This window comes from Heliangelus exortis, chromosome 1 (genome assembly GCF_036169615.1).
Source record: "Heliangelus exortis chromosome 1, bHelExo1.hap1, whole genome shotgun sequence".
Lineage (NCBI taxonomy): Eukaryota > Metazoa > Chordata > Aves > Apodiformes > Trochilidae > Heliangelus > Heliangelus exortis.
The window spans coordinates 92,662,102-92,687,193 of record NC_092422.1 but is presented as its reverse complement, the minus strand read 5'-3'; the positions used below and the strand labels follow the sequence as shown (position 1 = coordinate 92,687,193).

The 25,092-nt window shown below is 42.3% G+C and overlaps 1 protein-coding gene across 5 annotated transcripts in view; it reads right to left on the bottom strand.

The window, feature by feature from the left end:
• The window catches only part of TIAM1 (TIAM Rac1 associated GEF 1), a 193,556-nt gene that overhangs the window by 15,942 nt on the left and 152,522 nt on the right, over positions 1-25,092 (bottom strand). For 3 of the 5 annotated variants that reach the window (XM_071754695.1, XM_071754665.1, XM_071754674.1), the window contains 4 exons: positions 21,804-21,890; positions 18,264-18,488; positions 8,318-8,421; positions 29-208 (listed from right to left, as the gene is read on the bottom strand). In XM_071754695.1, the coding sequence (XP_071610796.1) occupies positions 29-208; positions 8,318-8,421; positions 18,264-18,488; positions 21,804-21,890 (596 nt within the window). Of the gene's footprint in view, positions 1-28; positions 209-3,563; positions 3,742-8,317; positions 8,422-18,263; positions 18,489-21,803; positions 21,891-25,092 lie in introns of those variants that run through there. The other 2 variants (XM_071754684.1, XM_071754704.1) reach the window with 2 other exon arrangements.

Sequence of the window (25,092 nt, the reverse complement as noted above, 5' to 3'; positions counted from 1 at the left end):
ACTGAAAGAACAGATGTAGAGCCCTTACTTTGACGTAGGTGCGCTCTGTCTCCAGGAGTTCACAGATAACCTTTCGCAGTTTATCTGCATCCGTGAGTTGTCTCATGGTGGCCAGCTGAGGTCCTGTAAATTCCTGAGGATGAGCACTTGAATCAGAAGGGTTCATTTCATGCAGACTGCGACAGAAAGCAGCGACCTGCTCTGTACTCTTTAAAAAGAAGGAAGAGGAAAGACCAGAGGTAATATTTCAAGAAGAAGCCGTAGGAATGATAGAGCTGAAAAAACCTTTGCAGTTCTGCAGTTGCAGCTTGAGGGGCTTTTTAACCAGCACCAGAATCCAGAAGTGCATACATCATTTCATATATCTGTCTCTCCTGTCTTACAGTGACTGGGAATGCGGGGGGAAAAAAATAAAAAAGAGTTGCACATTTCAAGTTAATTGAAATACTTGTTCAATAAAATTCCTCATTTCAGATAAGCATGAACTTTAATTAAAATAGGCTCCTCCAGCACTTAAGATTGAAAAAGAAACAAACAAAAAGGCCCGGGAATTGGGAACGAAAAATGACTAAAAACAAAACACACCAGCCTTCTGCCAGTTCCCTAATCTAGTTTGCAACAGTCCTGTGAATAGCTGTGTCAGCACAGCCAAGAAGACAACAGAGAGACAGAACCTGTTTAAGCTGTTTTTCAGGGAAGCAGAACCATCTGGGGAACCAAAGCTTCTCAACACTTCAAAGGCAAGCTCTTTGGGAAAGAAGCTATGTATCTGTTCTGTGTCAGGAAACATGCCTTGCAGGGTGAATTTCTTCCCTGTAAGTCAAGTTTTTCAGAGCTGCTACATCTAGCTGGTTTCTTCAATGTTTAATCAGCTGTATATATATAAAAATAGTTATCCTCTCTTCACCCCTTCTTCTTAGATCATCTGTTTGCATCTTTTAAAAGTTTGGAGCAGGTATAGTCTCTGGTGTCAGTGACAACAGCCCCAGGCTTCTAGGGTTGCTAAAGCTGCAGTGTGCCCTGCCTCCATCCCTCACAAAGACCTGGAGGGGACACAGGAGGGAAAAGAGCTGCTGTACTTGATCATACCTTCCTAACCTTCTGCATCTGATCCTGCCATGGTATCTTAATCCAGATTTAGTGATTTCCCAATGCTGCTTCTTATAGCCCTCCAGTTCATATTAAAACAATTGACCCCGAATTAGCCTGTTCAAACAGAGAATATGCAGAGAGGAGGAGGAAAAATAATAAGAAGAAAGAAAAAAAAAGCACATTAACACCTTGCACTTTGGAGAGAGAGATCTGCCTCCTGGAAAATCACTTCACTCCCACCAGACGGTAGGAACAACCTCATCCATAACCTGCACTACCCCACACCTTTGTGATGACCCAGTGCTGAAAAATGTCCACATTTTTTAAAGCTATGCAGTCTGCTCACACATAGCTATTTTCCCCTCTTAGTGAGTGCACCTGCAATACCATGAAGCCTAAGACGAACATTAACCATTGTAGTGACAAGTAAAGGATTTCTTGCTATAATACAGTTGCTTTCCTTAAGGGTATCTTAGGGCTATAAATGCTCACCTGAGTGTACCACTGCAAGGCATGTTAGTAAGGATGCTTATTATGCAAGGGGTGATTTTCTTCAGGACACAAATGTTAGCAACAAGCTAATTGTAACTGGTCATCGGACACAATTTATTACAGGAAAATTATTTATCTTTAGTATCTGAGGCTTAACTCAGATGAGAAAGAAAGGAAAAATGTACATTGAGGTCAGGAAGGAGAGTCTAATCAGTTCATTTCCAACTACTCCAGCTCCTGGTAATGGCAAGTGCCACTAAGAGTTAAGATATTAAGTCAAAGTAACTGCTTTTATTTCTCCGCAAGTCTCCACCTATACTTGCTGTATTTTAAGTATAAATCACACCCAAGCATTTATGTTTAGTTTGCATTAGATTTAAACAAGTGTGATCTTGATCCCAACAGCCCCAAGACGAAAAATCTGCAGTAGGTGGAAGCCTGGCTTCAGCACAAGGCAAAAAACCTGCCCAACTTACCTGTTCTGCTGGAAGGAGACAAATTAATGTATGTTAATCTGAGCCTGCAGAGACCCAGGATATGCAGGGTTTTGATCAGAAATGTTTAGCTATGTTAAGACACATCACACATTTCATTCTTGTGAAAGAATATCAGAGGAAGACACATCGAGTGACATTTATTTTTTTAAGAGCCAAATGTACAAATAAAAATAGCTACAGCCTATAAAATGACATGGAATCAAACTCCAAAAATAAAACAAGTGTTTTAAACAGTTTTTGCTTGATGCTTCACAGACAGCTCACCATCCTGTGCATATGCTTTCAGTAAGTTGCATGGAAAAATGGGTCACCAGAAAGAGAGAGCAAAAATCCACTTACACCATGAAATACCTGCTAAAAACTAACAAGAACTTGAAAATTGGATAAGTGTCATGAAGGCATGCTGCCTGCCCCAGAAGGAATAGTTACATCCATTATGCCAAAAAGGAAGGTCAGAGACTTTTAAAAGCTTTATGTCCACTTGTGCTCTTAATAAACCACTCACTGACTTCAGCTATGCCCAGCTCCAGAGAGCAGCAATGGAGCTCTGCCATGTCACTGCCCTGCCTCACTTCTTTTTATTTATTTCCTAAGCATCACTCACTCAATATTCTACAGACAGAAAAAAAAAGTCTCAAGCACAACAATTATCTGTCTTGATCCATTCCCAAATGTAATCCTGTCTACTTTATATTTACTTTTTAAAAAAAAATCAATTTCCAGACAGAAAGCAGACCTATAATTGCACCCAGGGAGGTTCTTCAGAACACAGCAATTTTGCTGAAAACTCTCCAACAGTATTAACAAAAGCTTCTCTGTCCCCATTTTCCTTGAGAAAGTGGATGGAGTAGGGAAAGCCTGGAACCGATCCTTTTATCTTCCAGTACCAGCTCTGTTTGCCAGCTGTGACAATTACAGCATTGAACCAGGGTTTCTCTAGGAGAATTACAGCATCACACTTCAAACACAATTCTGCGAGCATTCCCAGCTAGCAACCTTACCTTGCAAGTATATTACCCTCCTCTGCAGGGGGCTCAGCAGAGGAATTAAGCTCACATCCTTCCCATGCAGGAGAACTAAGTCCTTAAACTCATCAAGCTTGTTGATGGTGTCCCCAGTAGGGAGTTTTGGCTACCTGCTGTACTGTTTTGAAAGTGGAGTGTCTCTTGTGGTTACCACATAAAGACATACAGGTGCCTGGGCATCAGGCAGATTGCCCCCTGGAATGACATGCAGCACCTCTCTCTGCCATGGATAGCAAACTTTAAGCAGTATTGATCACCCAAACAAAACTCGGGTGAATTGCATCCTTTCACACAGTGCGAGGACTGCTAACAACATCGCACGATAACAAAAAGCCTCTACAGGGTATATCCTTTACAGCTCAGCCTCAAATTTATGACCTGAAAATTAAAACAGCATGAAAATTCATTTAACTGCTAATTACTTAGATTAGTCACATTGCACAGTAGATCTGCTCACCAAATACAGCACACGGTACAGAGAGTCACCGGCTCTGCCAGGGCTTTCATCCTTGAGCTTACGGTTACCTCTCCAAAGAGCCGACATCGCTGGAAAGACACTAATGCCAGAGCTGTCACTCAGCTAGGAGAAAAATCCCAGTTCTCCACATACTCATCTGATCCAAAAGGCTTTCCCACTCCAAACAGATACTCCGTGCTGCCTACTTGGCACACAACACAGAAGACGGCTGCGTTTTAAGAAGGAAGGGCAGGGACCGTATTTCTCCAGGCAAAACCTCTCCCCGTGTGTCATTTGCCACCGGCCTCGTTTGCTCACCACGTGAACTGGAATTAAGAGCCAGGTACCAGTTGAACCTGTGAATGCAATGCTGCTTTTCATAGACTCCTCAAGAGGGAAACTTGAGCAGAGAGGCTGAAATGCAGCAAAGCAGAGGTGAAAGCAGGCGGAGAATATAAATGTCTGTTGCCCGTGGCTGAGCATGAGCCGATTGGCTACAAACGGCACTGCTGAAGAATATTAAACATCTGAAGGGACAGAGGCACAGAATTAAAAGAACTTCAAAAAGCCAGTTATGCTACTGGAGAGCCTGCCCCTCAAATCCCCGTTTTAATCCTGTCACATCTATTGCAACACATTGGAGGTTTTGAGACTTAATTCTGGTCTTGAATAATGCTGCAGAGAGAGAAGACGACCTATTTTCTCTGAAAAAAATACCTCTAAATGATATAAGCATGTACACACACAGCCCATTACAGCACGCTCCTCCAAGCACAAGTGCTGCAAGGTAATAAGCTCTCATTTCAAGAGGCAGATATCTTTAATTATGGAGAAATAAGTGTCCTGCAGTATTTTAACTAATGACAGTTTTAAAACCATATTCCCATTTAAATGCAGAGGACCCTTACAGGAAAAAATATGCACGAAGTCGGATCTTCAAAGGCAACACAACACCTATATTAGCCTTTGGTAACCTAGTTTTCAGGGTAATTCCTTTGAACTTCAATTAATTTGACACCATTTAAAAGGTCAAAATAGTCAGGTCACCACAGAGCCAAGTAACCATTTAAGAAACTACACTGGTATGAAATGTGCCTGTTAAACTGGAGACTGACAGAGAGGCTTCATCCAGGTTTCATAAATAGCCTGAAACTTTAATTCACCTGCTAGATGAAAAGAAGCTTGAAGAGGTGGCAGAGAGCAGGTTTCCCTTTTTTCCCCCCTTCTTCTCCCTCCCATCTCTCACCTCCTCTCAGCTCTCACATGAAACAAAGAGAGAAAGGAAAGTCAGAAGCCCACCCCAGAGCAAAAGCAACTGGGAGGCACAACTCAGACCACTGCCAGTTGCATGGCTTAAAGGAAAAAAATTGCAAACAAACTGCATGCAGAAAGTATACCTGCTTGTTGCCATTTACACAGATTTCAATCCAAGAGATGCTGTACCTAAGAAGGATGGTTGACACAGGGAAGACATCATGAAATTAAATAGGGGGTGAGTCCAGAGAACAACAGCTATGCCACATCACTGCACTGACAGTGCCTCGACCCACCTTGGAAATGGGTTTCTAATATTTTATCACCACAGTTCTACAGACATGTTATTTCTGCTCATTACTATAATAATTCCTGGACAATAGTGATAGAGAAGTAAACTCCTTGTTATCAGGTCTTTAAGATATACAGTATATAAAATCTAGAGAAAAGGGAGGAGCCCTCAGAGCTACCGGTGCACCTTCCAAATCCTTCACCACCACTACCAGCTTGGAGGCTTTTGCAGATTAAGAAATAAATGCCCCACTACTAAGGAAACAAACACCCACGTGCACACATGCTGGGCTGGGGGGAAGGGAAAGAGACAGCTGGAAGGGAGGAGGAGAAGAGAAGACATATTCAAATACATCCTGTGTTATAGATTCACCTGTCACCTACAGGAGAAAGTTAAAGGTAAGTCAGAAGGGACTCAAGCCAAGCTTTTTGGCAGAATTTCACACATCTTACCTTCATAAAAAGCCTACCCAGCCTGTGCTACAAGAGAGGATGAAGGAGAGCTGTGGTGCTGCGTTCCTCTCCTTTTCCCATGAATTATTAACTCTCCCCTAGGATCGCTTTGCTGGCTGGAGAGCCGGGCAGTTTCCTTGGAGAAGCTCAGAGCTCCCCTCTTCTGCAGTGCTCTGTGGGCATCAGCAGACAACCAGCATCATGGTGTGGAGTGGTGGTGTTTGCAGGATTAAGCCCTGCCTCAGGATCATGCTATCACAAGGCAGAAGACAACCCAAACGCTATTTTTGGATCTTCAGCTGCTAATTCTGCATCTGCGCTGAAAGAAAGAGAACTCTGCATTTAGCTGGGAGGCTCCAGCACAGTTAACGTGGATTTCCTTTGTTGCCCAGCAGTGAATGGGTAAGAGTGCTCCTGCCCTGGTTTTGCCAGTAAGGGCAGAAAAGAAAAAAAGTCTTCCCCAAACTCCACCACCCAAGGGAGGATGGAAGCTATGGCAGTAATGGCATTGCAGAGGTTCATGCCCCTCCTGCTGCAACCTACAGAGCTCCTCCTGCTTTCCACCTACAGAAATAACCAGTGTAAAACAGCACTGAGGACATCAGCTTAATCTTCTGCGCCATAATCCCAAGGAGCAAGGAAAGGTGTGGCAGTGCAGGAAAACACCTTTGCTTTTTTTCTTGCTGTATCAGCTGGGTGCTGACTTTCCATGGAAAAACAGGTTGCAGGTTCCTTACTCTCCAAACAGATTGTCTTTCACAAGCACACAGAACAGCAAAGGGATTAGGAACACCCCCCATCTGCCCTTCCCCTTCCTCTTCCCCCCCAGTGACTGAGCTTTTCCTTGGTTAGTTTTTTCCATTGTTGTTGTATTTTAAAATTAGCATATGATTAGCAAGCAATGATATCCTCCCCTACTGGAATTCTCTACAGGGACTGCAAAATAATTCGGGGAGTTCTGTAGCTTTTGTTAGAGAGGAACCACAAAGAAAGCCCACTGAGTACAGAGCCCTCCTTCCTGAACAGGGACAGTGGCATGGTTTGCCAAAATAAGCACACTGCATACATACATTATATGTACAAGTATGCTGCCTCTTTGATGGAAGACCATTTCAAGCAGTTTGTCCCATAACAAAGAGAATGTGAAGTAAAATGCCTGAGTCCCCTTTATATCACACAAAACCAGGACATATTTCTGAATTTTAAATGAAAACACATACTGATGCCAACATTTCATTTGCAGAAAGACAGATTTTCCTCTTGTTGGAAAGCAAGGCTTGTTAGAGTTACAAGTTACTCTTCCAACATAAGAATATTAACTATGAGAGCTACTAACACACATTTCTCAGTTTAACTCAATCTGCTGAGCCACAAGGCTAATCATGTAATCCTTACGCCTTGCTTCAGGAAATTACAGCTCTAAAGATCCAGGAGGCAAGATGCAAAATGGAACCCCACAGCCTGGCACACAGTTCAGAAATAGAAAGCTATGGAAAGCACTGCAAGACAATTTATTCCCCAAGCAGCTATGTATTATGCTCAGAGCCCTTCCACAGCTTCAGTGTTTAACAGAAGAGACTCCAGTCAGAGCATATGAAAATCCACATATTTACAGTTAAAAACCCCAAAGTATCAACAAAAGGCTTCGACTTACTCAAGAAGAAATTCTTTGTCCTCACAAGAAAAAGTCCTGTAATAAAACCTGGAAACTCTATGAGCAATCACCTCCGCTGTTTGCAAGCTCTGCATATGTTCCATGCATAGAAATGTTTCTTCTTATCTGACTTCCACTGTCTGGCTAGCAAAGACAAAACTACAGGCTAGCATGACATCAGAGATCAGGAAACAAGAGGCCAGGGTCTTTTCCTTTCTTTGCTACAGTGACAATTAGCTTTGCACAGGGACCAGTTTCAGAGGTCACAGTAGCACATTTTAGTTAAAACAAGAGCTGAGAAAAACCACACCTGTACCTAGGCACAGACTGAGGTCTGATACTCATTAGATCATGAATTCTGCAGAAAAAAAAACTTTAAGCTCTCACCATTACCTATGCAACAAATACCTAAAAGCAATCAGTTCCTTCAACATAATCCCCATTGATTCTGCCACAAAAGTCACTCAATCATCCCATCTTATGTTGTGTAAAGCCCCCCAGCACCCCAACAAGTGCAAACTACCAACCACTGTGAAACCCATCCCTTAATAGATGGCAATTTGCAATCCATTTGCACAACCTCTTAGCTATAATTGCAGAGTTTTGCTTCAATTTAAGGTAGATTGGCTATAATTAGTTTGCATTTAAAAACTAGCATGTGCACTATACTATCGATTTAAGGAAATACTGTTTAACTTAGATTCCCCCTATGCTTAAAAATCAAGAAAGAGTAAGAAATCATAACAATCCACCTGATCTTCTGGTTTAGCTGGCCTGTTCTGGTGAGGGAAGTAACAAACCATCCAATTTAAAAACCATGTGGGAATGTTATCACAAGACACTATCACAAGAATGGTATCACAAGATGGGAACCAAGCTTTGAAAAAGGGCACTAGTCTTGCTCAGGAGGTAATGATGTGCCATTATGAAAGCTGTAATTTTTTACACTCAATATCATCCCTGAGCACCTTAAAATTGAGCTGTTTCCATTTCCATTTTCCCTGGCAAGATGCTCTAATCATGTGCAGCTGTGAATACAGTACATCAGCTGTGACTGTACCACGCTTCTGCTCCTTGTCATGTGAAAATTAAACTTTCTCACCTTGCTCATCTTATCAGCTTCATCAGATGACTCCAAATCTTGTGCTTCTGCCTCCTCTGGAGCTGTCTCAACAGAGCTGTCCGGGTCTCCGCAAAGCGAGTGCCCTGCTGAAATTGAGATGTGTGTGAAAACCCAACCATCGTTTCCAAAATTAAAAAACAAACTGAGCACAACAGACACGGAGTTCCCACAGAGGGCCAGGCCCCATCCTGAACACACACAGGTACACATCAACAGGACATTATGCCAGAGGCACTCAGTGACCTCAAAGGACTCCCCGGGGTTTACAGTAAGTGCCAGTTTTAACTACAGGTGTAAAAACAAACAGACTATGGTCAGACACACTATTTAATTGGAAACTACGAAATCTGATTCAGAGATAAGCCTAAAATGCCACATTGAAATTCTTATGTTTATTATTAATTTCTAGGCTGGTGAGCAGGTGCCTACCTTTATACTTGGGTGGTTTCAAATGGCTACTGCAGCATGTGAACGGGCAGGCCATGCCAAGAAGCAAACCTTGGTCAGCCCTTCCTCCAAGTTAAGTCATATGTGATGATTTTAAATTGCTTGCAGTTTTGGCCTAACCCACCCACTTGTGATTTTTAGTGTTTATTTTTTAAGGAAACAAACTCAGTTTTAGCAATTTTTAGGCGTCTGTTGCATTAACTGAAAACTAAATTTCACTTCCATTAGTACATGACAACTATGCACTCCTATACCTGAGCACTCTTCTGGAGACTATGTCATTGATACAGCTGGTAACTCCTTCACAACCTTTTGTAAGTAAATAGTAAACTACCTACAACTGACAAAAGAAAGAACAAATCTCAGCCTAAGAGCTCTGTGCACAAAGAATTTTTCTGGGAATCTCATTCCCTGACTCAAATAGCTGTAAGAAGCACTAATACTACGCATTAGCCAGTTTTCACAGATAAACAGATTTCATATACATTCAAGTCCAGGCTACAGATAATTATAATAACCAGTGATGTACTGAACTCTGCCATGGAACTCTGCCATGCCTCAGTTTGCCTTCAAGCCAGCACAAAGAGATGCTTTACAGCAGCTGAGTCCAGACGCTAATTCCTTTTACTTTTCCCCTTTTCTCTGCTCAACCCCATAAGGAAGACTGTGGTGCCACTTCTGGAGCTGGATGAGGAAGGGTGTTTTCTGCCTGCCACACAAATAGGGCAGTGAATAGCCCACTAGGGATTATACCTTTTACTCCATTATGTTTAATTTTCAGGTAATGAAGAAAAGCCTAATCTAAGTTCAATGGATGCAGCAACACAGAAAATCCCAGCTTTTTAAAAGCCACAGCTGAACAAACTATATTAACATATTTTCGGTTGTGTTATTAACATGTAGAATTTCAACAGTTTGTGGAAAACTGACACTTTTCTGGAGCAGAATTGGATTTTTTCAAACCAGTGGTGGGTTTGGTTTTTTGTTTATTTGCTAGCCCTGTGAATAGAAGCATCCCAACAGCACACTATCATATTGTCAGCATCCAATGATCCAGCAGCCTTCCCCTCCTATTTACTATTAGGCTGAAACATGTACTTTTTACAAATATTAACAGTGATTTAGCACACCAGATGCAGCACCTTTTCTATGTTAGGCCCATGCTGACTCATATGTTACTTGCTGTTTTCCAGCTAGGCATTTCAATTTAGGTAAGTCACATGTATTTGACTATAAGGAGCATTTGGCTAGATGGCAATGCTATGAGTAAAAAGGCAACTGTGATGATAACACCTATTAGTTATACTGATATGAGAGCTAAACAATGATTTGACCAAAAAGGCCAATAGTGTGGATGGTCCGTTTAATTCAGTTAAAATGACAAACTAATTTAAAATGAAGATATTAAAAAAACCAAACAACAAACCACTGATTACATACAGACAGTATATTTTTCTATATTTATACTGAAATTAAATATATTTCATGACATAGAAATGACAGACTCTAAGAAATGTATTTTCTAAATAAGAAGAAAAATTCTGCTACAATTTAAAATCCACTGTTCTTCTTTCAAGGAGTTTTATGCTAATACATAATATTGTTTTTTAAGATTCAATCTAAGGTTCTTTACATCAAGACTTAAAGCAGAGGTCCAGGTCTGGGTTCCTCTGCACCCAGCTTTCAGATGTTGTTCTTGCAGGCTTTCAAACACCATCACCAAAACCAATTTTCACAACTGTAAAAGATTTAAACTTTATTGAGTCGGGAAGTAATTTGTGAAAATTGGAATAAATAAATTCAAAACTTATTCTGCATTCTGGGATAGAACTAAATTGGTTAGAAGGACATAAAAGGTGAAGGGCCATTCACAGCTGAGCTTGTGAAAGACACACCTCTTGTATGAAAAGATAAGGTTTACCTTTTAAAAAGATGTACCTGTAGTTGTCTAGCAACAGGAAATCTATCTGAAGAAGTGTTTTTTCTTTAAGAAGTTAAGTTTTTGTGAGCCTTGCCTAGGTTTTATCAATTTGGGCTATCAGCTTCCTGGGCTCTATCTTAATGTTTGAAAAAGTTCTTAGAACCCTAAAGTTATCCATTAAAAAAATAAGAGAAGTAAAATGTGTTACATGTCATAGTTTGTTTTGGGAGTCTGTGTTTTTTCACTGCAATTAATTTGCTATTACAAGCTGTGTGAAATACATCCTACAGCTGTTTCTCACCCTAAGCCAAGGCAAATAATGTTTGTTTGGGACTTTTGGTTTTTGCTTTTAAGCTACCACTTTTTTTTTTTTCCTGTATATTAAAACACCATTTAATCTGTTTCCTGCAGTATAAATGCTTTTATGCAGTAGACAGCAATCTTTCACTTCTGCCTTAATGAGCAGTCACACAGTACATGTGCTCAGGGTATTTCTAATGTCTTAAGCTGCTGAAGCCAGTGTCAACTTTAGCAGGTTTATCTGCTGGTTGTTAAACACAGGCAATCAGTTCAGTAATGCTGCACATTCCTATTTCTTAATACCTTCCAGTTACCATCCCATTTCTGTCAGGTTCATTACATCATTTTATTTTTGCCCTGTAAATCTTTTTTTATCTCTCCGAGGAGCTCAATGCGCTCATTTCCTTCTGCAGCACCTGAACACTGTCCAGTGACTGCCATTTGTTAGGGACCATAACTCATGACCTTCATTTGACATTAAGGAATTAGAAAAGGAAATCTGGAAAGCAGCAGGAAAAGGGAGTCAAACGCATCTGGCCACCAGCACAGATGGAGGTCACACAGGCTCCCAAGTTGTCTCAGCAGTGTAGCATTTATGACATTATGACTAATGTCCATTAAAAAACTTTTACTTATGGTTAGAACTAACAAAATAAAAGGAAGCCTTATATCACTGGAGCAAAGGTGCTGGGGCTTAAAGGTCTGTAGAATCATGTGAAGCTTAAGGACCACACCAACAGTCACCTAAAATTTTCCAGAGCTGCTGCTGTGACTTCCACAATATTTGGTACTGCTCTTAAAGCCCAACTCTTGGTGCCCGATTATTTTTTTCCTAATGCAGTAGAAATCAATATTCCTAGCCAAGGTCTGTGAGATGTAGTGTGAAGCTGAGAAGTGCTCATCTAACAACAACAACAACAACAAAACAAAAAAACCAAAAAAAACAAAAAAAACAAAACAAAACAAAAAAAAAAAAAAAAAAAGCAGTATACAAATCAGAAAACACAGCATCTTGATGTCTTATTTCTGAGTATGTGGAATGAGCAATACCGAATTTAGTCCCCTTAGTGGCAGCAACAAGGAATTGCTGGCAAGAGCAGCTGAGAAGCAACAACAGGCTCAGATGGATGAAAGCTATGGTTTGTAACTTTAAGGTGCCTCAGTCTGGGTTGTTTTTTAACCCAGTTTACTGGGTTGTTTTACACATCTCAGTGCCCCATTTGCAATGGGACTGAGGCAGAGCTCTGGGACTGCAGCAGCCGAGCAACAAGTGTCAGGGACCCAGGAGCTCATCCCCATCCTGTAAAAGGGGCATCGTGATCCTCTGTATTTCTTCCATGGATGAAACTCAGCCAAATATAGAGACTGCTTCATCATTTTCAGTGGGAAATAAGGAGTGATCTCTACCTGAGCTGAAAGCAAGAAGAAACATGGACCATGCAGAACATGACTACTCCAGCAAAGACACTTGGGTGTCTGTGCTCCTGTGAGAAGTGCCACAAAGGTTTCAGTGGCCAAGTTCTTTCAGTGGCTCATGTTTGACTCTAGTCTTAAGAGAAGAGAGAGTCACTTGGGCAGTTCAACAGCTACTTCCTTAAACAGAAAGTGCCATTTCTAGATGCTGCCAAGGCACAGCCCTGTTATGACAATGGAATACTTTCAGAAGAGACTCTGCCATAAATACAACAATTTTAATAGAAATATTTAGGGAACTGCCTCTCAGGTTAAATTTTTATTTGAGACAAATTTTCACCTATAAAAGTAAAAAAGGTAAGCATGCATTTTTTTTAAATCTTTTTTTAAAGAATTCTGGTTAGCTGGTTAGAAAGATGGTTTCTACAATGGTCCCATTAGAAAGACCCTTAGAGTTGATTAAGTCTCCAAACACCTGTAAAACCCAGCTATAGCTGTCACAGTTAAAGTCACCTGAGCAACCAAAGAACCGTATAGGAATAAGCTGGGGAATTCTAGCTTTCCTGGAGAGCCACAGAACAAGCCCCATAGTTCTCTTTCCCTTTTGACAGAACTCTGTTGATTCCCTTTCCATTTCAGCTAGGTATAAATCATGCAAATATAGAAAAATCTACGCTGAATGCCAGCCAATTCATTTACTCTACTTCGGGAAAAAAATGCAGACTCAATGAAACCTTCCCTGTACCAGCTGTACTGTGGTCACTTTTCACCCTCCCCAGGTCAGAAGTCTAGTCAAACACTTGTAATACGCTTGAGTCCCTTTGGAATAAACAGAAGTTTTCACAGACATAAAAATGAAGCATGTCCTCGGGGACCCTGGAAACCAGGGACACGAAGATGAGAAAAAGCAGCCTTTCCTTGCACAAGTGCCTCAGGCTTGGGAGCCGGCAGGGGGAGCGGCGACACAGCGAGAGGATGCGGAACAGAAACCCAGGGGTAGGGAGCATCCATCCTTGCTGCAGCCAACACGGGAAGGGTCAGGAACCCAAAGCCGCGGTGGAAAAGCTACTGTGCTAATAGCCACGCTGCTCGTTTCAACAGCAGCTCAGGCAGACTTTGAAAAAGCCAGTAATGAGAGCTCTGGACACAATTTTGACTAAAGGCAACATCCTTGAGCTTTGGCTTTTAAGCTTTTAGGAACCAGATTTTGTGAAAAAACGTTCTGCCTGTCTCTGATTAATTATATGCAAGACCTTCAGACTGCTGCTGCAGTAAATGCTCCTGGAATTGTTAAATCAAGCACTGAATGATTTTTTTTTTTTAACATGCTACAGGAGGTATGAAATTAGTTGTCTGCCTCAGGAAAATAACCCTTAAAAATTAGGGTTACTATTAGTCTCAGCTTGTTCTGAAATCCAAATTACTTAGCCTACAGGGACCCGTGACAGGATGAGGATGGAATGAAAATCAGTGGCCATTCTCACAGTGTACTGTAAGTTTGCTTCGGTTTTTTACCATAGTGTTTAGAGCATATATTAACTTCAGCCTCTGGCTCTGCTTTCTGGATGACAAAAAATAAGAGTCCTTACAACCACCTAGCTGCTTCACACCTAGAAGATTAACACACCCATTCAAAATGGGATTTTTTTATCCTTTATACATACTGTGATTTATATAACTCACATTTATCCCTACAGAGTTATCCCTTATGCTAAGTCTCCAAAATAGAGAAGCACACAAACCTAACCTCAGAAACTCTACACAGGGTGGGGAAGCACAAACAAATATGGATACTACTCCCATTCCCAAATCCCCAGCACTGGGTTGCCAGCTCCCAGCCTCCCATTCCCTGGAGTGAGTGGAGCTGACCGGGGAGACTAAACACTCCTCACAGCAAGGGGAGACAGCTCTCCCTGATCCTTTTAGGCAATAAGAAAAACATGCTGTGGGGCTCCACACAGAATGAGAGCTTCTCCTCCTTGACCATACTTATTCAGACTGTGTTAGCAAGACTGAAAGCCAGGAAAAACAGTAATGGATGAAAGAAACAAAATCTGTGACTCTGCAAGCCTGACGCAGTGTGAATTCTGAGGGGAAAGTATTTATCATACCTAAGATGGTGCTTTTCGCATCAATTGGAGAAGGTCATTTCAAGAATAACCTGTTAAGTAAACACAATGAAGTAACCCCTGCCACAGAGCTAATTTGCAGTTCTAGCCCCAACCTCATTATATACAAGGTAGTTCCAGATAATGAAACAGCTCTGAGAGAAGTCATGTTTAACAGGAGCACTGGCAGTCACTTCAGGGAGGTAGATTCCCAGATACACAGCCCTCCTTTGCTCCTGAAAGACCTCCCACTGCATAATAAGGCACTAGGAAAGCTGCTTAAAAAAAAAAAAAAAGTAACACAGCCATCTTTCTGCTGAAAAAACACATTATGATTTGACTCACACAAATCTACCCTTTGCTGTCTTCCTAGCTGATGAAGAATTGCTAGTGAATAATGATAGGACATCAGCATGATCAGTCAACCAGACCCTGAAATTCTGGAGAATGGATGTGCCTACAGGTGATTTATACCTGCTGGCACTCTGGCTCAGCAATGCTTCACCCCCCTGCTGAAAGGGGGAGGAGAGTGAGTTATACTACTTCAGGACCAGAAAAAAAATCTGCATACTATAAATAAAGCATATAACAGAAATCACTGAGCTGATTTGCCTAGCCAGCCAAACTGCCAGTAATCAACAAGGACACAAATAAATAGGTCAGTGGGTATTTCATACTTGACTGCTCTCCAGAAGAAGCTGCAGAGCTGAGCCCAAAAATCTAAGATACAACCACTATCTCCCAAATAAAAACATGTACACTTTTTTAAGAATTCATACAGGCCCTATTTTAGATAATGAATCTCTGAAAAAGCACAGGGCCAGAAGAAAGAAGGCTTTGGTAAAACATTGTGTTTTACAAACACCTAAATAGAGAGAAACTGATGGAAAAGATCGAAATACCTGCCTCGCAATCACACACTTGGGTGCAGAGCCTTGATTTTACTCCTACCTCAGGCTAAGTCATCCCAAATTAGAGCACCAGTGCTGCTTATCTTTAAACATCATCTTAACGTTGCTCTTCAGAGGCACATTTCACATGGCAGCTACAGACACTTTCAGAAGATGCCAGAGACACCTGCACATCTGCTGACAAGCTATTATGTTGCTTCTGTTGGTTAAAACAGTATTCCTCCTCCTTTGAGGAAGGAATGGTGATGATTCCCACTTCAACATTTGCTGCATTTTGAAAGAAAGCAAATGTCAAAAGCACTCTAGCTTCTGTGCTGCTTATCAGCTTAAAGAGAGTGAATGAGCTGACCAAAGCACACCAAACATGAAGGGCAGCTGTACTAAGAGAAATCTGAAAGGAAAAGGGAGCCCCAAAGCTTACTCCAGGTCCTGGGGAGCTATTTAAGAAGTAGGTGCTTTGGCTCACCATACAGTTCACATGGTCACTGCTGGACATGGCAAAACAAGCACCCGTTCCACACCACTGCACTAACTACAAAAAGCTGGCTAGGCAGAAGCTTACAAAAGAGGACAAAAATGACTCGAGTTGTAAGAGGCACAAAGGAAGTCGTGCCTACAAAGCAGTGGAGGTGGAAGGTCTGATTTTGCCATGATGTGTTCATTAGCCTCATCCTATGTCTTCATTTCACTGGGGCACACAGGGTTTCTATACTGGATAATACTAAAAGGCAAATGCTAGGTTCTTCAGACACATTTGGCAAACCTCAAGTCAGAAAGGAAAAGTACCCCATGAAAACCTTCAAAATAATGATGCAGAGAACTGACAGTGGCAGAGGAACTGCTTGTTGAGACCAGCTCCTGGGACCCTGTGTTATGAGATGTGATTGCTCTGCCTTAGAAATTACTATGTGGCATAAATACAAAAGTCCCCATTCCCAATTCTTTGCACCCAGGGCATACACTCACTTCAGTGAAAAGTCATGGTATGAGAACACAGCACTCAGGGTTTCAGTAAAAAAGCACTTGCAAGTACAAAAGGATGGGGCCTGAAAAGAGCTGGTGTTAAACAGGATATGGGGGCACCTTGTGGCCAGCTATAAAAATGTACATGAGTTTGATTTTTCAGCACAAAAGCCTAACTGGAAGAAGTTCAATGAAAATTAAAAGGGAAAAAATCTCCTTCTGAAAATATTTAATTTTAACTGCATTTGAAGGTTTGTTTATCTGACACCTTAGATGAGGCTGCTTTTATCAGTCCTCTCAGAGATATTTGCAATAAGCTAATTTAAGCTCTCTTGCTCATGCTAGTTTATTTGGTATGAAACTCACACTCCCCAAGGTCAGACGTGGGGTTCAGCCTTCTCTTTCCCCACTACATGTTCCTGTCACCTAAACAGTGACATTTTTTCTAGATCACTTTCAGCATATATTCTAAGCAGAGCACCACCCAGAAATGTTGAAAGGTGGGCTGTACCTGTACCTCCCTGACCCTTTTCAAGCAGAGATGAGTTGAGTCAGCTTGGTCCTGAGCCCAAGCAAACCATCTTGCACAGCAGCTCATCTGCTCCAGCTCAGCATCATGCTAATGCACTCAGTGTGTTTCCTGGGTTAGCTCCAGTTTGCACCCAAACTCCTCCCTGAAGCCCCTACACCAAGTGACTGCAGCAGTCAGACATGTCCTGGGAGAAGGGTGACTTTAACCCCAGTGAAGGGCATCAACAGCTCTCTTCACACTCCATTTTTTAATTCTGAATGCCCAAACCAATATTGTTTCCTAGTTGTAAAAATAAATACTTTGACTATTCTAAAACCTTTACTTTGGAGATAAAACAAAGTTTTTTGACATATTCAGACACCATATAGTTTTGACTAAAAATCTAAATTTACCTCAGCTCAGAACAGTTTTGATTATCTAGAAGCTACTTCTTCTTGGCCATTCCATTATTTTCTTTTAATTATTAAAAAAACCCACAAAGCAAGCACGTACATCTAGTGTCTTCTTCTGTTTCCAAGAATGAGGGTGGGGCAGTTAGAAGCAAGTAAGACTTGACTATGCATGCAAGCAAGAGGAGACAGTGCAGGAGCTTGCCTGCTATCCCAGTGCAATTCCCAACACTTCTGTCTTACAGAGGTAATAGGAACTGCCAGGGAGGTGATCCTGCTCTTCTGTAGCCATGACTCTTACCTCAGCACAGGTGATTGTCCTCATCTGGTATAAGAAACTAAATGAGTAGCAAAAATTCACATTTGCAAGGGATTAATTTTCTGCCAGGTCAGTTCTCTGAACAGGGCAGAGTGGTGGACAGGAACGTCCCTTCCCACTGCAGTGTGATGTGGGGACAGCTTCATATGTTTGGCTGTAGTATCAATCCCTACACCTTTAGGTGTTTTGAACTGTCCTTGTGAATTATTTATGAGTCTCATCAAACACACAGGGCTCCTGTGCTCCTGGCTAATCCCAGAGAGGGCAAATGCTTATCCTCTGTTCCTTCCCTGCCGTATACATATCATGTTGGCAAATCCAGAGGTCAAAGCAGCCTTCTGAGCAGGCTAGAAGTGAGCAATTAGTTCTGTGCCTTGCTGTAGGCACAACCAGATGATGTGACATGCATTTGGTGACGACACACGCTTCACAGTATAACCATCTACACAGTCATCCTTCACTGCTGAGGCAGATGACACCTTACAGCTTCCACAGCTCCCTCATATTATCTGCCCAGCACATTCTTCCGCCTTGGAAGATAAATGCAAAGATTAATGGGATTACACCAGTACATTGTAAGTGTGAACCCTCCTCCTGGTAACTTCTACATTGAACTCAATACCTTGGCTGCTTCCAGCAAATGCCAGTGTGCTGTCACTTAAGTCAGATGGGTTTTCCAAGCGACGCGGTGGTGGCTGCATTAGTTTCTGCCCTTCTTCTATCTCAGGGTAGGTGCGCACAGTGAGACACAGAGAAGGCTGAACGAGGGCATCTTTCAGTGAAGCTGAATCCAGATCCTCAGCAGCTTTCTTGTTAATCTCCACAATTTCATCGCCAGCTTTCAGGCCTGCAACGCAGAAAGGAACGGGTAAGACTTGTTCAGTAATGTTTCTGTAACCCAGAGACATCAAGGAGCTCAGCCAAGTGTTTATGAAGTACCTGGCAGTGTTATGTCAGACACAGAGTAAACGTTCATGACTGAAAAAAGATACTGACTTTTGGGAGATCTAATGTCAGAGCACAATGCCCCCAGGAAGTCCCTCACAAAAGACCAGTAACAAGACCCTTTTTCTTCATGTCACTCTGCAAGGGAACAGTCACTGTACAGCAAGCCACCCTACACAACATATTGCTCATAAATAAATGAATACTAAAGGACAGAAGCAATCTTCTGAGGTGCTGCATGCAAGACAGGGCCTGGCTTGATTCTTGCTTTTAACTTCCCATACAGTGAAGGATTTTATTGGAAGTGGTCACCTACCCATGCATCTAGGAGGGGAGAAAATGTCTCCCACTCAGCTGGGACATGTGGTGTAGGACTTCAGATAGCCTCTCTGGCTCTGCCTGAATCATGTCCTAGCACGTAGACCTTCAAAATGAAATTTTAGCCCTTTGTAAGTTAGTCATGTTTTTCAGGAGTTATTTATAGCACCATAGCCCAAGGGAAAAGGGGATCTGCAAAGGAAACAGATGACTCTTGCTTGCTTTGGGGTTGACCCAGCAATGCCAACAAATGATATGCATCCCTCTGAGGTGTTCCAGGAATCCTGATCTTCTCCTCAGCCAGCTGGGACCATTGTTCAACAAATAAAAGCAAGCTGGACCAGGGTTTAGTCCCAAATAACCTTTCTGGTCGGGCAGGCAGCAGTGCACCAGGGCATGGCAGTGCTGACAGCCCTGATCATCAGAGATGCTCCTACTGATGCAGCTTTTGTGTCCACATGAGGGTGATCCTGGCAGTCCCCTATAAGAATCCAGCCCCCCAGGAGCCAGCCTGCTGGGCCCAGCTGGTGGGAACACATATTCTGCAAAGGCCACCAATCTGCCACCACTCCAGCATTTCACTCAATGCCCTGGCATCTACAGGCACGAAAGATGGAATTTACCAGAGTCAAAAAATCTGCTCTGTGGGGATGCCCTGCCCTCATACCATGCAGTTCTCTGGCTGGGTGATCACACAAAGGACACCAAATCTTGCCACCCATAAAGCCTGGATGAAAGGCCTGACTTGATGAGCTGAAAGCAGAGCTCAGCTGCATCCTTCAGGAAGCATATAACTACCTGCATTCAAGAAAAACAAACATAAAAGGGAGGAGGCTAAAGAGCTTCAGTCTTCTTAAGGAAAATTGAGATCTTTCTAAATGCATTTAATTGTTCCCAGAGACTGTAGTGTAGCGTGCAGTTTTGGAGATAATAAAATTAACTAGATAGAACAGCTACAAAGGAAATGGACCATAAAATCATGTTTGAAACAAGGACAAAACAAGGCAAGTCAAGCATTATGCATTATTTCATTTATTCTACTTAGTGATGCCATGCCATAATAGTCACACATTAATATGCCTACAACCATAAACATCCTATCTGGGGCTTCATTTACTCTTTGTAATCCATGTTTTTAATCATTTGGGAGAAAGCATTATGTCTATCTCAGCACAATCAAGCAGCTCAAATTCTAGCAGTGGTCTAGCTAACACAGAACAACAGGAAAAAAATCAAAAGAGAAATAATAAAAATTAAAAGGAGAAAATAAAATTTAAGTTTTCTAGTTGGAGAAAAGTTGAAAATGAAATGCTGTATCTTTTCTTGTTAGACTCATGACAGGAAGTGTGGTCAAATGCAAACATGACTGTAAATAATGGGAGGAAGAGAGTTTTCCTCCCTTCGTTCTGCTGGCTGTGGGTGTCTTGTCACAATATCCTACCAAATACTGTTCACTAAGAACTGGATTTGTATGTCGATTATGAAGAGCAAGGCATCACTGAGAGCATGCTATAGCGTTTCAGCCCCACAGGAGGCAGTCTGTGTTCATGAATTTGCTTAAATTGTCACAGAAACATTTCCTAAGAACAAAATCAGAAAGCCCTGCTGAAGCCACACACACACATACCCCATCACCATATTCTCTTTGCCCCTCACAAGAAGTCCACAGAGTTTTATTTCCCTGGCACAGACAAGCAGAGAGCTGTCCCTCAGCCCCTGCTCAGGGTTTTTGGCAGAATCTCCATCCCGTCAGCCAGAGAATTGTATGGGACTGGGGTGAAGTGGTCTTCTCAAGTTCAACAGACATATGGCAGCAGCCATGTGCAGAACCATCTACGAGGTTTTTTTAAGTTATGGTTAGAGGTTACAGCTGAACAAAGCTCCAGGCTCCTTGCAGCCAGAACTGTTCCCCATCTCCTGCCCCTGTTTCTTCCTTCCCAGTTTCTGCCTGTACAGCCCTGTCCCTGTACTGGGCCACTTCAGCTACTCACTCCACTGCAACACAAGCCAAGCTAGTGGGTCAGAAAACCAGCAACATGTTTTGCCATGGCAGTTCTCTATCCAGACAGTGAGCTGAGTTGGCTCAGCAGAGTGCCAGAGTCAGCACAAGGCAAAGGGCTGCAGCAGGTTGGGGAAGACAGACCCCATTGCTGCTGGCAACCTCAAACTGCTGGATAAGCTTTACAAACCCATGACGCCACTCACCAAGAAAACTGTGAAGGTGTTTCTGAGGACTCTGCATATACTGATGGGTATTGAAGAGATGAGAGTCTTCTCATTCTTCATGGTCCCCATGTTATATTTTAAAATCCAATTAGGGTACAGCTGCCCAGCATCCTGTGACTGCACAAGCAGGAGTGCTGGCACATTGGAAAGGGCTAAAAAGCACTAAAAGCACGATAGCATGAGGACTGAGCTCAGCTAGGGTCAGCTGCAGTTAAACTGCATCCTGCTCTGCCCTAAGATGAGCCTGGCAGCTTAATTATCTGTGCTGCTTTCTGGTCCAAGTGCTGTCATGCTTCCTGCAAAGGCTGGAAGCAAAACTAGAGGCAGTAATCCCAACCACAGAGAGCACTATGATAGCTTCTACTGTATCCATTTATTTTGCATTGAATGACTTGAAGAGGGCCATGTTCCTTTTTCTAGCTGCAGGGGACATGCTAACCATGCTACATATACAGGAACTCAAAATTAAAAGAGGTTGACCATATAGCATAGATGATACCAAGAGCAGAACAGAGCCATGTATTCAGTACCTCAGATTCTTCTCAAAAGACCACGATTTCCTTCAGACTAGGATCCTGGTTTAGTGTGTCCGTAAAGTTCCCATCCCAACAAGCTCATGGTCTATACCAAGATTAAATAAGCAATAACAAAAGCACTTTAAAAAGTCTTTTACCTTTCTTGAAAGCTAGGCCTGTCTCTTTGACACCATTCACATATAGCCGACGAATCCCCTCTTCTTCCACAGAGGACAGAGAGAAACCTAGGGAAATACCCAGTGAGACAATTAGAAAAAAACAACCACTTTCAGTGTGTCCTAATAACAGCACACACTACAGGTAAGGACGTGCTGTCCCTGCAGCCAGAAACTGGGAATTCCTCCCTTCTCCTTCCCCATCAACCTTTGATAAACATAAAGGGAAAGATAAAAAATGTGACAGTGGCTTTAACAAAAATGTGTATTGAATTTTTGAGTTTATACATAAATAATCTAAGCCTTTATTTCAGGATACCACAGCTAAAAAATGCTGGAATAGATTTCCACAAATTAGACCTCCACTCTTGCTACAAAAAGTCACTTCAAGAAGTTTTGCTGTTCACAGACAAAAGCTGCACAGACATGTGGTTTTTGACCCAAACTGACAAAAGCCAGGAAACAGAGAGCTACGGCTGATGTGCCATCCTGAACTCAAAGCAAACAGCACCTGCAAAAGAAGAATGCCAAATTTACTTTTTTTTATTCCTGGACTGGACAAATTTGTAAAAAATGCTGCTTCCCCTTCTACCCCTTTCTGTTCTCAGCTGCTCCTGGCACAACCTGTTGTTTACCAGGTATCAGCTCAGGGTACATTTTATAGCTACAGTAGAGACCCACAGACCAGCCTTACAATGGCAGTACTGACACAGCCTTAATTTGAAGAGTGCAAATGGTACCTCTACATCATTTGCTTTTGGTGATTTTCCTGCCATTTGTGTTTGACACTGCCTAAGATAACAATGTGTAAAGGAAATACAATGTGTTTAGCTAAGTAGGGTTTATTTATTTACAGTTGAGAGTTATCTAAAGCAGAACGTTTGCCATTCCGAAACTCCATTACTCCCTAAATGAGTGTAGACAACCATTTGCTCTCTCCTTTTCTGACTAGAAAAACATTTACAAACCTCTGGGGGGAGACACTTGTTTGACATAGAATCAGCCACCAGCCAAGAGGAAGCAGATGTGCTGGAAGCCTATTCAGACTTTAGGGCTCCCTGCAAGTTGTTGCTTATGGATAAAAAGTTATATTTTCATCCATAATTTAAAAAAGAGAAAGGAGGGGGAAGAATGTGGCAGCCTAGAAGCAAGGAGCATATGGCTCTTCATGACTTAACTGAGCTATTTGGAATCTGTGTACAAGCTCCTCAGCCTAAATAAAATACGATTTGTGAAGCTCACTCAGCACACCAACTTCAGCAGAGAGAAAAATTCTTGACTAAACAAATGAGCAGCTGTAAAAAAAATTAGTAGGTATTGGTTATCTTCACTGCAATGCTTGCCTGGAAAACCCTTAACCAGAAGCACAGTGGAGCATGATGAAGACTGCAGTTTCAGTCAGCACAAATTATCAGTTACTATTAGCATCAACCTTTAACAACTGAAAGGCTGTTTTGCAGCCAACTATCACACAGTTAAAACAAGGCTGAGCTGAATGTAAAGTTCTTGCTGCATCTAACTGTGAACAGATGAGCATGCCCAAACAATGTCAAGCTCCCATTCTCATGCATGAGAAGACTTCTGCCTCCTCCAACCTGTCAGGGCTGAAGGCAGGTGTAGTTGGCTTTAATGCGGCTTTCATTTAAAAAAAAAAAAAAAAGAGAGAGAGAGAGATAAGCAATGGACAATTGGCAACAGCCTTGAAATGGGCATCTCACAAACACACTTAACCTCTCTGATGAGATGGTGTGTGACACAAGCCATGGATAAACTGGTTTATTTCCACAGTTGCCATGTGGCTTGATACAGTAAAAAATCTGAAAGAGTATTCCTGTCCCACTGCAGTGCCAGTGCCACTGCTTTCACTGCCATGCAGTAAAGCAGAGCAGGTAATTCATCCAGATAGGATATACCTACAGTCAAGCATATATATGTGTATTTGTGTATATATATATATAGCTGAAGTGCATGTACACCAATGCACGCAGCATGGGCAACAAACAGGAGGAGCTGGAAGCCATCGTGCAGCAGGAAAGCTATGATGTAGTCACTATCACAGAAACGTGGTGGAATGAGTCCCATGATGAGTCCCATGACTGGAGTTCTGCCATGGGTGGCTACAGGCTCTTCAGAAGGGACAGGCAGGGTAGGAGAGGTGGAAGGGTAGCCCTATATGTTAGAGAGTCTCTTGACTCTGTAGAAGTTGTAGTTGGTAATAATCAGGTGGAGTGCCTGTGGGCCAGAATCAGGGGGAAGGCAAACAAAGCTGACATCCTGGTGGGAGTCTGTTACAGACCACCCAATCAGGAGAATGAGGGTGATGAATTATTCTACAAGCAGTTGGCAGATGTTTCAAAATCATCGTCCCTTGTTCTCGTGGGTGACTTTAACCTGCCGGACATCTGCTGGGAACTCCACACAGCAGAGAGGAGGCAGTCTAGGAGATTCCTAGAGTGTATAGTAGATAATATCCTGCTCTGGCTGGTAAATGAGCCTACCAGGGACGGAGCCCCGCTAGACCTCCTGTTCACAAACAGAGAGGGGCTGGTGAGAGATGTAGTGGTCAGTAGACGTCTGGGACTCAGCGATCATGAAATAACAGAGTTTTCAATACTCAGGGATATAAGGAGGGTCATCAATAAAACCTCTACGTTGGACTTCCGGAGGGCAGATTTTGGCCTATTCAGAAGACTAGTCCAGAGTATACCCTGGGATACAGCCCTTGAAAACAAAGGGGTCCAGGAGGGATGGACGTACTTCAAGGAGCAAATTTTGAAAGCACAGGAGCAGGCTGTCCCAGTGTGCCAAAAGGCAAGTTGGCGGGGAAGACAACCAGTCTCGCTGAACAGGAAGACTTTGAAAGAAATTAGGGTTAAAAAGAGGGCCTACCAATTATGGAAAAAAGGGCTAACTACTCAGGAGGAATTTAGGAATATAGTTAGGTTGTGTAGAAAGAAAATTAGAGAGACAATGGCACAACTTGAACTGAATCTCGCCACCTCTGTGAAGGATAACAAAAAGTCCTTCTACAGATACATCAAGGGCAAAAGGAGAGGCAAGGAAAACATCCATTCTTTACTGGACATGGGCGGGAAGATAGATGTCAAAGATGAAGAAAAGGCTGAGGTATTTAACACCTTCTTTGCCTCAGTTTTCAACAGTAAGACAGGTTATCCTGAGGACAGCTGGCTTCTGGAGCTTATAGAAGGTGACAAGAATCTAAACAGCCCCCCTGTAATCCAGAAGGAAACAGTCAGTGACCTATTGAACT